This window comes from Phyllostomus hastatus, unplaced genomic scaffold (assembly GCF_019186645.2).
Source record: "Phyllostomus hastatus isolate PE091 unplaced genomic scaffold, TTU_PhHast_1.1 phas_contig_159, whole genome shotgun sequence".
NCBI lineage: Eukaryota > Metazoa > Chordata > Mammalia > Chiroptera > Phyllostomidae > Phyllostomus > Phyllostomus hastatus.
This window is the reverse complement of record NW_025333640.1, coordinates 9,975,527-9,991,753: the sequence shown is the minus strand read 5'-3', so window position 1 is coordinate 9,991,753 and position 16,227 is coordinate 9,975,527. Positions and strand designations below refer to the sequence as shown.

Below are 16,227 nucleotides of genomic sequence, written 5' to 3'. Positions count from 1 at the left end.
TGAAACATGTTTTAGTATTTTAATAAATATTAAATTGAAAATAAGTTAACCTGGTGGGAAGAAACCTTTTAACTCTTGTTGGGTTTCTTAGACAATTTTAAATGCTTAGAAAGAATCAGTGTTTCACTCTAAGCCTCCGGATTTTATCATTTACCTGGAAGAAAAAGCCTTGCTGGGATGACAGGACAGGCCTTTGCCCTCTGCTTGAAGGAATTCACAACCTCCCGAGGGAGAGGGCCCACAGAGGTGGTTGGACCAGGATAAACCAAGAGCTCATTCCAGGCATCAGAAAGTGTAGATAACCTTAGATCACCTTCAAGAGGTTTTTTGTTTTTGTTTTTTTTTGTTTGTATTTTTACATTGTATTTATTTCTTAGGATGAACAGGAGAGAGAAAGAGAAGGAGAAAAACACCTGTAGGTTGCCTCTCACATGCCCACTGCTGAGGAGCTGGCAGGCAACCCAGGCATGTGCCCCGACTGGGAATCGAACCAGGAACCTCACAGACCAGTGCTCAACCCTCTGAGCCACACCACCCAGGGCTGGAGGTTATTTTTAATAACTCAAATAGTTGATTACCCCCAAAGAGCTGGTATTTTTCTACTAGAAATATAATACTTTCAATTCTTTCATTTTGCCATTATTTAATTGAGGCAAATTACAACTTCATTTTGTCTCATCCTAATGTGGGTAAGAAATTGTTTTTAAAGTGAGGAAAAAGAGCCAAAGCCTTAAAATTTGCTATATCTAGGTATTCTACAGTTGACCCTGGTCATTCCACAGGACGCATAAAGATCTTCACTTCAGAAAGTTATTGTCAATGCAGACAGATAGCACTTCAAGAATACTGTTTGAAAATCCAAGTTCACAAATGTTGACTAACTAGTTGCACAACTGTGAGGTTTATTGTAAGACTCTTTTATAATATCAATCTCCCTTTTATTAATATGACTGGCTAAATGTTCAAAATGTGATATAGTCAAATTTTTAGGAAGACACCTATTAATTTTCATTTATTCACAATAGTACAGGATAGATCTATATTATATCCTGTATTTTACATTTTGCTTATTTGGTTAAGGAGGGGTGGCATTTAATTGATTCAGAGTGCCCTTTTATGAACCTGGTAAAATGTTTCCAAGAGGTGGTTAAAAATGTACCACGTACTTATGCATTTGTGACTGTGGTTGCCATAGTATATCCTAAATTTTTAAAGAAGAAAAAAATAAAAGGAGTCATGATTAGCTGTTATATAACAGCAGCTCTCTGCAGTCCAGAGTCTCAGGGTTTCAGTGCCTAGAGTAAATCTGGGTCAGGCCGGTTTACTGTGCAGTACTTCGCCTCGGACTGGTTGGTGGTTACTCTGCCGAAGTCTAATATATAGCACTAGAGTTGCTGACCTGATTTCCTTTGGTGGAGCTGCTAATGTGATGTCAACCATGCTGTTTTTCCATTCTGTTACCCTTTGGCTTATCTACTGGCCTGCTACCTGGGGAAAAGAAGGAGAAGAAGAATAGGAATTTGTCCTGAGTCTATTTCTTTCAAGAGATAACTCTTCTATGAGTGTAATATTTTTTCTTACTGATAACGCACACCCTTCTTTTCAATTCTGCCCTAGTTGCCAATAGAGACATTGCCCCTGGACTTAAATCTCTTCCTAGTTTATGGGTCTGGAAATGTACTTGGAGTAGGGTCCTTTTCCATGAGGGAGGACATCCTAACTATTCAAGGACTGGTAAAGTGCCTGTTTAATCTTAGGTGTATCCATTTTAAACCGTGATTAAGCAGGGATGAATTACTTGACCCTTGTCCCTCCTCCCATGCCCGATAGGGCCACTGACTCCCAGTGCGGTCAACTCTCAGTCCTCTGAAAGGAGCAAGATGGTCTTCAGACCGTTTTTAGCATAAAGTCAGCAGGAGACAAATCAGCTCAGAATCCAGCTCTAGGTAACCAAAGGGAAACAAAGATACTGAGGCTGAAGCACCCCACACTGTCACCCACATCCTGCCACAGTTTGGTCAGAGTCTGGGAGGCCCAGCCGACATGCTCACCCTGTTTCTTCTGAAACAAAGAGGTGTCTTCTCCAGCACCCCTTAGTTTTTACCACCTGTATCCCTGCTCTCTTTGCCCGTTTCTTCTGTTCCTTCAAGGTGAGTTAGTGCAGCTAGAGAAAGGATGCTGATGTGATTTTTCTAAGTGGAGATTGTTTTTTATCAAGGGGGTTTTTAAGTCATAGAATTAGATATGACTTATATTTTTACGTTCTGTGATTCATGCAGAATGATAACCAAATAGTGTACGTCTTATTAGCAGTGGCCACTTCCTCAAGCTAAATTGTAATTTCTCAAGAGATCATGTAACTGCAGAATCTTATCATTAAGAGTTTAGTTTTCCAGGGTTTACCTGTAATTTCAAATCCAAACAAGCCTATAGTACTTTCCTTTGCTCTAAAGACCATTTTTCTAAATCCCTTCATGTTCGTATCATTCCTACCAAGGCATGGCCATTGTGGACAAATACCACTCATAAGTAAGATATGGAGGTGAGGGAGGAGCTTAGGAAATTGTAAGATGTAAAATGAATAGTGTTACCCAATTTCTGATAATCCCATATTTCCACCTGGTGGTAAGTGATCATATTTTTCAGTACATTTCCACCTGTATGAACATACTGATCTTAGAAGATTATCTACCGATTCTCTTTTCCAGTTCTAGTCACCAGTGATTCATTGATTTTTAACTGCACAGTAAATCAGTTCGTGCTTATGAAGGTATCTCAGTACCAGTGAGTCAGAAAGGCATCTGCACATTTTCATTCACTCTCGGGAAGGAGGAGTTTTCCTTCTCAGGGGAGCTGAGTGATTATACTGCTTTACAGCCATTCCTCGAATCATATAACATTAAGATTTGACATGATTATTCTTAATTGACTTGGGACTAGACAGACAGTTCTCATATTTGGTTTTGCCTTCAAATTTAATGACATACAGGCTTTGAGAACTGAGCAAATTCAGTTTTTCTAGTGAGTATTGCATAGCATTATTAAGGGTACAGTACTGTGCACAGAATATAAAGTTATGTCCCATTCCCTTGCTGAATTCATAATTTTGCCATAAAGGTTTTCTAAACCCTTCTTTCCCATTTCATATTCTTCATTCTTTCTTTCCCTTCTGAGAATCTCTCTCATAACCCAAGAAGCAAGTTTAGGATTCGTTTATTTATTCTGTAAATTTTTACTGAGAAATTGCATGCCAGGGTAAGCATTGGGAATGCAATGGTGATAGGCATGATCCCTACCTAAAGCTTAGCAGCTAGTGCATGGGTTGGGGGCCAAATCATCCCCGCTGCCTGTCCTTGTAAATAAAGTGTTATTGGAATACAATCATATCCATTCATTTACATATTGTCTGTGGCTGCTTCTGTACCTAATGGCAGACTTAAATCATTGCAACAGAGACCCTATGGTCTGCAAAGCCTGCAATGTTTACTACTTGGCCCTTTACAGAAAAAGTTAACCAATCCCTGCTCTGGTGGATATAGTGGAGCTAGAAGTGCAGGCTGGAGCCTGAAAAGCTTCATCAACCTTGTTAAGCAGGATGAATTCTCCATAAGGAAGAGGACCAGTGGTGGAATATTGTAAGCAGGGAAAGTGACATGTTTGTATTTCAATTTTAGAAGTCGCCATGGCTGCTGTGTAGAAAAAATAATGAAGAGAGACAGTAAGTGCATGTGTTAGAAGGAGAAGCACTAAAACACAGTGGTTAAGAGCATGGGCTCTTGAGCCAGACCGCCTGGATTCAAATTTTGACCCTACCATGTACTGATTCTGACATTAGTAACTTTCCTGTCCGATTTTGTGGGATGGTAATCACGGAACCTAACTTGTGGGATTAAATAAGTTAACATATACAAAGCATTTAGACCATAGTGTTTGTATTCATCACTGTTATTGTTGTTGTAGTAATTCCGTTAAGAGATGAGGGTGGTCTGAACTAAGGCAGTCACAGTGAGGGTAGCAGAGAAGAAGTGGTCAGATTCAGGAGCTACACAGGTGGTAGAATCGATAGGAATTAGTGAGTGGTTGGATGTCAGCAGGGCAGATAAAAGAGAAATAAGAAGTGAGGGTGAAATGTAGCTTTGTACCTCATCAGTTGGGTGGATGGTGGTTCCAGTTCCCAACGTAGGAAAGACAGTAATTGAAACAGGTTTGCAATGTGGGGTTGATGATAAGTCCAGTTTGGGGTATCTTAAATTGAGGTACCAGCTTGCTATAAGTAGAAATGTTCAGGAAGCAGTTGGCTGTAAGGTCCAAAGAACAGAGGTGTGGTGTGGGCTGAGGAAATGGGTGCAGGAATGATAAGTCCAAATCTGGTCACTTAGTTTGGAAGAGAATGAGATAACCCAGAATGAGGGTAAAATAACAGGCAGACTTTTAACAGAACCGTGAATTTTAACCAACAGTTAAAATTTAGAAAAAGAACCCGTAAGTCAAGAAAAGATCAAAACAATTTTGGACGACAATAAGCTTGAAGTTTGAGTGCATTAAATATTCTCAATGAGGTGGCTGAATTTGAGAAATATTTAAATTTGCAATTTTTATGTTAGCATAGGCCAACCTACACCATACTGTGTATTTTACAATTTGGCTACCTTGATTTCATGTACTATCATATTCCATATCCTTCCAATATGTAATTTTCTCCCTGTGGAATATTAGGCTACACAGTGGATTGCCATGGTTATGGATGTTGACATCTGATGACCTACTTTTCTATATTTTTTGACATTTCCTTCCCCTCAGTTTTTACCTCCCCAGTTACTGATTCATTGCAGCCTTGATGAAAAAAATTGAAGTTGGGGAGAATGTGTTTCTCCTTTTTGTTTTATATCTGATTCAGACTCAACAACTTGGGTCTAGTATCTTGAGTTTTATAATGATTTCTGTATTTTAATTTGTTTACAACACTGCCCTAAGTGAGTATAATTTTGGAAATAGCCAGGAGATAAACTGGAGAAATGGATATTTTTTCCATCATTATAATCATTTCTCAGCTTTGGTGCCTACCTCTCTGTTACAGTCACGCTTGGCTTCCACTCCTTAGTATGAGTTAATGCTTATGATAACCCTCAGTACTTCATGACTACAAGATTTCTGGCAGGACTACCTCGTACCTCTTCACCTGTGACCCTTAGCAGGGCTCACAGGTCAGGCTTCAGCTAAGTGTCTCCTGGAGGGTGTACAGATCGGAAAGTCCTGATCCAAAAGCCTTATCTACTTATAACACATGCCTGCGGAAAGGCATCATATTTAAAGAATCAGGCTGAGTGTTGCATTTTGTATTTCATTATGTGTTATTGGAGGAAAATTGTAGAACAACTTTGAAATGGACCAGAAAGATTACTGAGTGTTCTGTCTGACTCAGCTTTCCAGGTTATCTTGCACTTTTATTATCTCTGACTGTTTTACAATCCTGTAAGTAATAGAAACTGACAGTAATGCAAAAGTTCTTGTCCATTGAAAAGGAAATTGTGTACTGGGGAATGAAGCTGGTTACTGCCCTCTGGATAGCAAATAATTTTACCAGTTTTGCATCTATTTTTAAATTCTTTGCAGTATTTTTCTTTAAATTTTAAGACTATGCTTAACCAAACATCTATTCCAATCTGGCAGCACCAAACCAGAGTTGGTTAGGAACACTCCTTCTTTGCAGTATTCTTGACATTTATATATTTGTCTGTTCCTTCAATTTACCTTTTCACCAGTTGTAACATCTTATGGATTCCCATCAATTAAAATCTATGTCCCATGCCCACAAAAAATTCTCTTGTTATATATACACATGTGTGTTTATACAAGCATACATTAATAACATCTAGAAAGACTCACAAGAAACTGCTGGCTCTGATGGCCCCTATAGAAGAGAAGGTAGGAAAATTTGCTTTTTACTCTCTGCCCTTTTGGATCCTTTGAATTTTTTTATCATATGCTTATATTAACTAAATAAATAGATACAATTTTAAATTTCATTTCTGAACTCTCTGAAATCAGTTCTTAGCTAGTCTTTACCAAAATGTCAACATCAACTAAATTCACCTCTGAATTAACTGACTTTCTAAAAAGAAATTTTTATCCGTAAATAAACTGTCAACATCACACTTAGAGCCTTACTTCTGTGCCTTATTTCTGTACCTTTTAAAACAAAGTTTTTAACTTTATTTTGATGCTAGCTCTATCACTATAGAAACATTTTGGTCAGATGGCACTAATTCTATTTTGACTCTATTAAAGGATCACATCTTCTTAGTGTGGAGTGAGGTGGCAGATGAATTAGCCTGTTTTGCAGTGGTTCTAAGTTCACCTTGCCTCTTGCTGGACTGTGAATCTTCAGTAATCCCCTTCTCTAATTATGGCAGCTCTCCCTTTAAGCTACAGAGGTTCTCAAGCTCGGATGCATGGTGAAATCACCAGGGGAGCTTTTAAAAATATGAGTGCCTAGACCAATTACATCACACAGTCTCGGGGTGGGACATCATTATTTTTTAAAGCCACTGGGGTGATGTTTATGGTGAGAACGCTGCTTCAAGCAGAGAATATACAGGTTTAGCAAAAATTGCACATACAATCAATACCTCAGGAGCAAAAGCACGCTGGATCTCTGACAAAAAGATCTGCTATATGATGAGGAGGGTCCAAGCAGAAAAGGGGGCAGACTTTACCAAGTCCCCTTACATGCAAAATCTGTTTTTACCTGGACTCCCTCTGGAATGGGGCAAATTAGGTTTCGGGTGTGATTGAAAAGCCGAAAACTGACTTGGTTACAGTTATTAGAGCTTTTTTAAAAATAGCTCTCCATTCAGCTGAGGTTTTACTGAATAGAATATAATAAATTGGGACTGTCAAATGCATATCCCTGCCTTGTTCCTCTGCCATCAGGGGCATGAAGCCAGCCTAGTGACGGGTGACATCTAATACCACTGCCACCATATGGCTACATCACTGACACAAAGCTATATTTATCGTACACTGGGCAGCTGGGAAAACCACAAATTGTACAACATGACCTGTTCAATGTCTGTTTTTGTTAAAGGTCCTAGAACCTCATTGCTCTAACCCATAACAGTGTGCTTTATTAAGAGTCTTTGGTATAGAGAGTTAGGTTTAGAAGGGGAGAAGGAGAAATTGCATCCATTCATTTCTTTTGGAATGGTAAGACAGGGAAATAGTCTACTTCTTGGCATGCTCTTCCTTCCCTGAAAGGTATCTTCTAATGGGAAGTCCTGATTACTGGCCTGCTTCTGTATTATGCTTTAAACCATTTTACTGTTGCCTCAGCCTTTTTGAAAACATGAAAATTGGTATCATAATAAACTCTGCTGTGGTTTGCCTTCATGTACTCATTGTATATCCCCCTCCCTTTTGTATAGGAAGACAGAGATGTCAATAACCCCATGCCTAACCGTGGAGGCAATGGATTAGTTCCTGGGGATGACAGATTCAAACCTGTGGTACCCTGGCCTCATGTTGAAGGAGTAGAAGTGGACTTAGAGTCTATTAGAAGAAAAAACAAGGCCAAAAATGAACAAGAGCGCCATGCTGGAGGAGAGAACCAGAAAGACATAATGCAGAGGCAGTATCTCACTTTTAAGCCTCAGACATTCACCTACCGTGATCCTGTGCTACGCCCAGGGATCCTTGGTAACTTTGAACCCAAAGAACCTGAGCCTCCTGGAGTGGTTGGTGGCCCTGGAGAGAAAGCCAAGCCATTGGTTTTGGGACCAGAATTCAAACATGCAGTTCAAGCCAGCATTAAAGAGTTTGGATTTAACATGGTGGCAAGTGACATGATCTCACTGGACCGCAGCGTCAATGACTTACGACAAGAAGAGTAAGCACACGTCCTCTTCTTTCTAAAATTGGGGCAGCGATTGTTTTGATAGATGTTTAGTTAGATACTTAGAATGGAGAAAATATGTATGCCTTTATTTAAAGGAAATAAGAGGATCTTTGGTCTGCAAAATGACAAGAAGGAAGAGATCTCTCCATTTGTGCCGTGACGTTGAACGTATGGCATAGCATTCTGGGATCTTCCTCCTGAACCCTATTCCAAATCTGCTCCCCAGACTGGCACCCAGTTGTGGATTTTTTGTTACTAGTCCACAGTGAGAAAATGAGCAAGACCAGGAAGTAAATCAGTTAACTATTAAATTGTTTAGTTCCACTGACAGTTTCTTCCTAACAAAATTTTCTTGGTGTATTGCTTTTCATTCTGGATCTAGCTCCTTTTTTGTTGTGGACGAATAGCAAATAGTAACTTTGCTCTAGATATCTCATATAATTAATTAGATATTTAGGTTTCCTTTAATTTTTTGCCTCAGCACTGAAACTCCTGAGTATGCAAAAGAGCACTCAGACTGGTAAAACTATGGCTTAAACTTTCAAATTCTTTTCTTGTACTGGTAGTTTAATTTAAAATGAAGGATATCTAAATCTAAGCTTTGGATAGATGTTGATTATTGAATGAACTCAAAACTTTGCTCTTTCAGTTTATTCAGTAACCAATTCTACTCTTCTGGGATCTAAATGGTGTCCATTAACATGGATGCATATTTAATTCACTGCTACTAGAAAACTCTCTAAATGTATTCCTAATGATACATATTAAGAAATGTTCATTGTAAAAGGTTAACACAGCACGTGCACGCTCACACACAGCGGCAGCATTCCTCACGACCACAAAGTAAAATTCTGCTATTCAGTCGACTTTGTACCTGACATAGTGTTATTCAGTGGCCTTTGGACATGCATATGTTTATTGGTAAGAGTAAGAGGAGGTGAAGAAAATATGTGAAAAAAATAGAAGGCATAGATGTATGGAGCCATGATGGTGGGAGGTGTGACCTCTTATACAGAGAAGAGTTAGAGAGCATCTCAAGGGACTGCGAAGGAAGAATCTTGAAGCAATTTATTCCTAATCAAAGTAGCCATTTGCCCAGTCATACAGTTGCCAGATTTCACAAATAAAAATAGCAATTGCTTGGTTAAATTTGAATTTCAGATAACAATGAAAAACATTTGGTTTAAGTATGTCCCCAGCAGTCTATGGAACCTATTTATACTGAAAAAAATACTGTTTATCTTAAATCCAAATTTAACTGGGCATCCTGTATTTCATTTGGCAACCCTTCTAGTCGGGGGCAGGAGGGAGGATAGTTATTATATAGCTAGACTCGCCCAGCAGGGACCCCTGGGGACCCATAGCAGGGTCTGCATCTCCCCTCCGGAGCGTGTCCCAGTTACCTAAACACAGCGCTTGGCCGCAGCACTCCTCTCTGTTCCAGAAGGCTGGCTCTCTGAGAAACTACTGATGGCGTTCTCTCGCTGTAATGGAAGAAGGGAAAGGGGGATTTTAACATTTATTGACTTACCACTGCGTGCCAGGACTTACTATAAAGTTATCTTATTTAATTCTTGCAAGCAAACTGGGAGAGAGTTCTTACCTGCGTATGTGAAGTCTGAGGCTTAGAGCTGGGCCTGTTTGCCTAGCAGAATGGTAGAGCTGTGATTCAGCCCGAGGGGCTTTGCTGTGAAAGCCCCTTCTCTTCCCACTACTCTATACCTCCAGGTATGTCAACACACCTCAGTGCAGTGTTGCAGTCACAGGGTGAGCTTCGTGTAGAAACTGGGATTTTAGCACAGGAATTATTTATCAAAGACATGTCTTTTAAAACACCAGTGTAAGTCTAGCTTACTTTTCGATATAAGAACTATGCCAAGAAAATCAAACGACATTCAAGGCAGAGCAATGCACAGGAGTCGAGTCATTCTCTCTGCCTCCCTCTCCTTCAGCCCTCACATCCATTCTATCCACAAGGCCTCTTGGTCCTACCACCAAAATAGGTCTCAGGTCATCTCTGAGTGCCCTTTTCTCGCCTCCACCACCGCCACCCTAGTCCAAGCCACCATCTCTCTGAGTCCTGCAAGAGCCTCCTTTCTGGTCTACGCTTGCTTCCTCCCTTATTCACACAGAAGCCAATATCGTGTTTGAACCCACAAATGCAAGTTATCCAAAACCACTGTGCCTTGCCAGCGCACTTGAGTAAAACACAAACTCCTAACCAGAGCAGCCCCTTTGCCATGACCCTTCCCTGCCTTGCCAACCTCCTCAACTGTAATGCTCCTTGCCCACAGTGCTCCGGGTGTGCTGGCTTCTCCTGGTTCCTTGCACGTGCTCTGCCCTCCTCTGTGAATGATTTTTCCCTTCTTAAGGCTGGCTCCTTCCCATCCTTTAGGTCCTGGTCGAACATCCCTAACCATGCTGCTAATTTGCTAATGTATTGCTTTATTTCCTGTTATAGCCCTCAGGTCATTTCTTCCATAGTATGTATCAAGTTTTATAATTAGATATTGGTTTGTTTAGTTGTTTATTGACTACCTTTCTTATTAGATGATAAGCTCCTGAGAGTAGTAGCATGTCTGCTTTCTTCACCTTTTCTCTCTCTTTTTTCATTTCTTTTCTCTTTCCTTTTCTTTCTTTTCTTTTCCTCTCTTTTCCTATTCTTTCCTTCCCCTTTTCCTCTCCTTTCCTCTCCTCTTCTTTCCTTTCCTTTCCTTTCCTCCCATTTCCTTTTTCTCTTCCTTTTCCCCTCCCCTCCCCTTCTCTTCTCTTCTTCCTCTCCTCTTTTCTTTTTTCTTTTCTATTCCTTCCTTATTTCTCCCATACTTTGCCAAGCATTCCCTATGCCCTTTTTTTCTTGTGCAACTGGATCAGCACCTAGAAATAGAGTTATTGCATGTTTTTTGGTATCATTCCTGTAAGTATGTGTCTTCAATCAGATAAAAGAACCCAAGACTATCTTAGCAGATGCTCTTAAACCCCTTTAAATTTCTATGCTAGTGAAAAAAATTTTTATACCTCAAAATAGTCAAACATAATAACCCCCCAGAAACTTTTCAAAAACTGAATCCAGATTACTTTTTAAACTTGATCCTTCCTTGTGCTTTAGGCTTCATTCCTCTTTGAACACTTAAAATTCAATGTAGATGAATAACTAATTTCTGCGGAGAGTTATTCATAAACTAGAATGTGGACAGTCATAAAAATTTTTTATAAAAGAAAAAGCCAACAACAAAGAAACCACCTCTAAGTTTTGTACACTGTCTAATATGCACATCAGCACTTTTCTGCTTTTACTGGCAACATGTTGGCAGCAGAGCCTACATCCATGTCACTCGCAGGCGGCCTCCCTCCTGCTCATCCCTCGTGGAGAATGTGTTACAAGGAGCCCAGCAGGGACTGGCCTGGCGCTGCTGACTTTCTGAAGCTTTAGAATATAGGCCTCACCAGCCTGTTCTCTTGCCTCTGTCAGTCATGTAAATGAGCCACCTGCCATGCTTAGAAACCACTGCTGTGGACAGTTGGTCCAGCTGTGACATCTGACGCTGTGGTTAACTTGTCCGTTTTTGTGGCTGTTCCATCATCTTTTCAGATGAATGTTCTCTTCCTTAACAAGCAGGACAGAACTTCCCAGCTGCTAGCATGACTCATAGTTATGTATGTTACAGCTTTGAGTTACATTCTCTGGCTGAGTAATTTACTGGCAGTTGATTACTTGTTAAGAGTGAGTAACAGTATTTTGAGTGAACTGGAGGCCTACTTCTTTTTTAAAGACTTGATCCAAGAATGACTTCACTTGTCTTCACACTTAATTTTCTATTAAAAAATATATGATTTTCTTCAGAATTCAACAGATATTGAGTATGTCCAATACAAAAGACACTGTGCTAACCCATCAGTGGATGCAACAATGAGAAAATAATGCTCTCTACCTTTGAGGGCCTCATCATCTGCCCCTGGAGAGAAGGGAAAGACTACCATAAGAGCTTTAGGAGAGGCATGAGCAAAACGACATGGTTCAGGAGAATGGGAAGCCAGGTAGAGTTACAGGGGAGTCAGAAAAGGATTCATGGAGGGGGCACTAGAGACGGACCCTGAAGGATGAGTAGGATTCCCTCAGGAAGAGCTTACAAGTGTTGAAGACATGAAGATAGGCATTGACTAGGAGGAAAGCAAGTGGCATCAATTATTTGGATCAGGGTGCATATGTAGAGAAACAAAGCTTATAGGTAGGATCATGTTTAGAAGACAACAGTTCCATTTACAAAGTGTATACTGAATTTGGTAGTCAGGAAAGACCCACTGGAGTCTTATAAAAGGAACTTTAGGCCTATCAGAGTGTTAGAGGTACCTAGAGTGGTGGATTGGGGATTGGTAGCATTAGAGTGGGCACTTCAGTGAAGGTTACAGACCGGAGAAATGAGACTCAGCATAAGAGAACAGAAGGGTTAGCATCACTAGGCCTTGGCAGCTGATCAAGAGGAAGGAGGAATTAAAGGTCAATCCAAAGCTTTGAGGCGCAGTAACGCAAAGAATGGTGCCATTAACAGAAATAGGGTGGATGGAATGGAACAAGCTTCTCCGCTCAAAGTTTGGTTCCCTGAGTCAGTTTGTTCCCTGGCTTTTAGGTGAATTCACACAGAGCCTGTTTGTGAGAAGAGGTGGAAAGTTCTATTAGCTAATACATTAGATTTTCTTCTAATAAACTTTGGGATTTTATTTCCATTACTGTGAACTAACTGCTGATGCAAACGCATGGAAATTATGTTTGCCCTTTTTTGGCCCAAGAAGACAGACAGTCAGAGGTATATCATCCCAACAATTTTGTTTCAAACAAATGAATTAAGTTTTTGACCTGTTGAACAAATCCACATGCTTTCAATATTTAATATTTAACCTTCCCTCCTACCTACATATGTATTGAACTTCTGTTTTGTAGAAAGCTATCTTAGTTGCACTTACAAAGTGAAATAATAGACATTAAGGTGCTTCAAAAATTCTAAGAGCTATGTAAATGTTAACATGACTAAATATTAACAACTTTCTTAAAGTTGCCCATGGGAGATTGAGGGTTTTTTTCTTTTTAAGGTATTTTACATTTAAGCCCTGACTGGTGTGGGTCAGTGGGTTGAGCAACAGCCTATGAACTGAAAGTTTGCTGGTTTGATTCCTGGTCAGGGCACGTGCCTAGGTTGTGGGCTAGGTCCCCATATGGAGGCATGTGAGAGGCAACTGGTCGATGTCTCCTCTCACATTGATGTTTCTCTCCCCTCCTTCCCCTCTCTCTAAAAATAAATAAATAAAATCTTTCAAAATAAAAAACAAACAAGGAAGATATTTTACATTTACACTTATGGCTTATATACTAGGTAATTCTCTTTTTACCTGTTTCCAAAATGCTGATTTTCATACTCTAATTTTATTTAAGGTGAATTATGGTAATGAGCTTTTTACTTTCTCTATCCATGTTAAAGGCTGTATTTGATTCCTTTGTTTAGAAAATAACACTGTAATTATAGAATAGATGCTATTTTTGAAACATTGATTTAACTGAAATGCTATAGATTCTTTTTTAATTTCAGTTTCTACATATCCTGACCCATGGGTTTCAGTTAGAGGTAACCGAAACTCTAAGGAAACTCTCAAAAAGATTAAAACAAGTCGTTATAATATATACATCACGTACACACATACATATGTAAATCACATAAATGCATAAATATTTCAGTACTTTATCCCAGTTTCTATTATCAGAATAAATGGTGGTTCAGCCCTGGCCGGTGTGGCTCAATGGACTGAGCGCCAGCCTATGAACCAAAGGGTCGCTGGTTCAATCCCCAGTCAGGGCACATGCCTGGGTTGTGGGCCAGGTCCCCAGTAGGGGGCACTCGAGAGACAACCACACATTGATGTTTCTCTCCCTCTCTTTCTTCTTCTCTTCCCCATATCTCCAAAAATAAATAAATAAAATCTTTTTTTTTAAATTGTGGTTCTATATAAACCCATCCAAACTACACTGGTCATAATTATTGACATGTGATCCTTTTCTCTCATAGCCCAAAATATGTCTAATTTTTCAAACTACAATTTGGTAGCCTTAGGTTTAATCTGTAGGAAGCACACTTAAAATTGGTTTCAGATGACCCATAATGGACATGTTGCTTCTTTTATGTTCAAAATTATTTTCTAACTGGTTGGAAAATTTTACTCTCAAAAGCTACCTTTTGTGAGTTCAGAGGTTTTCTAGATTAACTTTAAAGAAAAATCATGTTTTGATGCCTAATTTCTTCTTTCTTAACACACATACAGACACAAACACACACACATACATTACACTTCGGGATTGCACTGTGTCACACCAACTTCCTCAGCAGTTGATAGGGGTGCCACATTGGTAGAGTAAGCCTATAAAAAATGGAACTAGAGGTCATTCGTTCCTCTGTGCCATCATTAGGAAGTAGCAGCAACCTCAAATCCCCTTCTCTCCTTGATAGAGTTTCCGGGTGACTCACTTCCCTTGGTGGAAACATTCTTCTAATGCCGAGACCTCATGTGATGGATAAGGTCCTCCCCATCTCCAGTCATCTTTCAAGTTGCGGTATTGAAAAGATGCTTAGCTTCATTTCCCCTCCCTTCCTCCTCCTTACCCCCCGAATCCCACCACCAATGTTATTAAAACATAAGTATGCCTGATTAAAAAAATTAGAAACTCAGGTTGCTTGTTTTGGGTTTTTGTTTGTTTGTTTGTTTGTGGGGTTTTTTGCAACCCTTCCCCCACTCTTCTCCCAAGCCGGGAATCTAGAGCAAGTTCCCTGGAGGCTAGTTAGAAACCTTTTTATGAGTGCACCACCAGATTATCCCATAACACCCCACACCAATGGCAGGCAATTTCAGGAAAGCCTTACCTTTTTTTCTGAGCTAACTTTCCCACCACCGGGAGCACTGACACAGAGATTAAAGGGTGTGGTTTTGTGCCCTCTCCTACTGGAGTATCTCAGTTTTGGAGCTAACAGTCATTTCAGGGTGTTTAGTCATTGCTCTCTGCTAAAAGGTTGTTAATTCCTCACCAAAGAGAGCCTCTGCCAGTAGACCCAGACATACCACAGTGCCACATGGGTGTCAGAACACAAGCCCCACAGAAGGTTGGCATGACCCCCTCTGCTAAGTCAGCCTAGACTAGTAGATGCAGGCAGGGCCACTAGACACAGCCTGTTACTCTGATGTGTGTCTTCTTGGTGCACATGGGCTCTCGTGTGTTTAGTGACTAGGAAAATGGTATCAAGTCAGTGTGGAAGTCCTCGTGGCTCCTAGATTTCCTCCCGTGTGTCAGTGTGGTCATGTATGTGGAGGCAGTCAGGTATGTGGAGGTGGTCAGGGGCAAGGTTTCTTGCAGTTAAAGTGACCTCCATAGCAATATAGTTATGAGAACTAAGGAAAAAACGCTGACAGTCCTGCAGGTGTATTTCTCTTTAGTGCGAGAAATGGAAGGGTCTGGTGGCTTCAAGATGTACAGCACTTGCCGCTCTGCTGAGCTGTATGGGGAGCTGCCAGAGCACGCAGAGAAGCAGAGAGGCAGTTGATTGATGCAAAAGGCTCTCTCTGGATCATACTCTTAATTTTGGTAAAGTTACTCAGTGTTAGAAGCGAACATCTCTAAGGACCTACAAAAAGGAAAACACAAATCCCTGGGTTTAAAGGTTTGTGGTGAAGACTGCACATGTCCGTGGTGATTTTAACTATGTTGATTGATTTTCCTCAGGGCTCTGGCCCCAGAGTTCCCTAACTTTTGAGTGGTCTGGTTTGCTCCCTGTGTTTCCTTTAAATCCTGTTTTCTTTCTTTCCTTTTTTAAAAGCATGATTTAACAAAAGAGAAGGTTTATCAGGAACAAAAGTTATTTATGGCATGGTAGCAGAAGTGTCTGTATTGTACCTAAGGGGGACTTGAAGCCAGACGGTTGGGCACTGGACATAGTATCACTGCAAAATCGTGATGTAAGCTGTTCTCCACATTTAAAATTAGTAAGTCATGTGAAACTGGTTTGCTGGTTAGTTGTTAAGCCAAGCATAAAATAACACTAAAGAAAAACAAGAACCCCAACCTCTCCATTTATTCTACAAGCACAGTAACCACTCTAAAATATGGACAGCACTCAGCAAGTGAGAACTCACATTGGGCCACATGTCTAGGATAAACTGACCCGTTTGAAGCCAGGCCTCACTACTGCCACAATAGGCTGCAAAAACCCGGGAAATCAGCCTCCTCCCTTCCACAAAGATACATGTAGATGTTTCTCCCTGGAACATCTGGTGGAAGGACTGGTTTTGGAGAAAAA

The 16,227-nt window shown here is 40.3% G+C and overlaps 1 protein-coding gene across 2 annotated transcripts in view; it reads left to right on the top strand.

Annotated features, from left to right (window-relative positions):
• Window positions 1-16,227, top strand: part of GALNT7 (polypeptide N-acetylgalactosaminyltransferase 7) — a 119,981-nt gene that overhangs the window by 58,272 nt on the left and 45,482 nt on the right. For both annotated transcript variants that reach the window (XM_045831234.1, XM_045831235.1), the window contains exon 2: window positions 7,425-7,885. In XM_045831234.1, coding sequence (XP_045687190.1) covers window positions 7,425-7,885 — 461 coding nt within the window. The remainder of the gene's footprint in view (window positions 1-7,424; window positions 7,886-16,227) is intronic.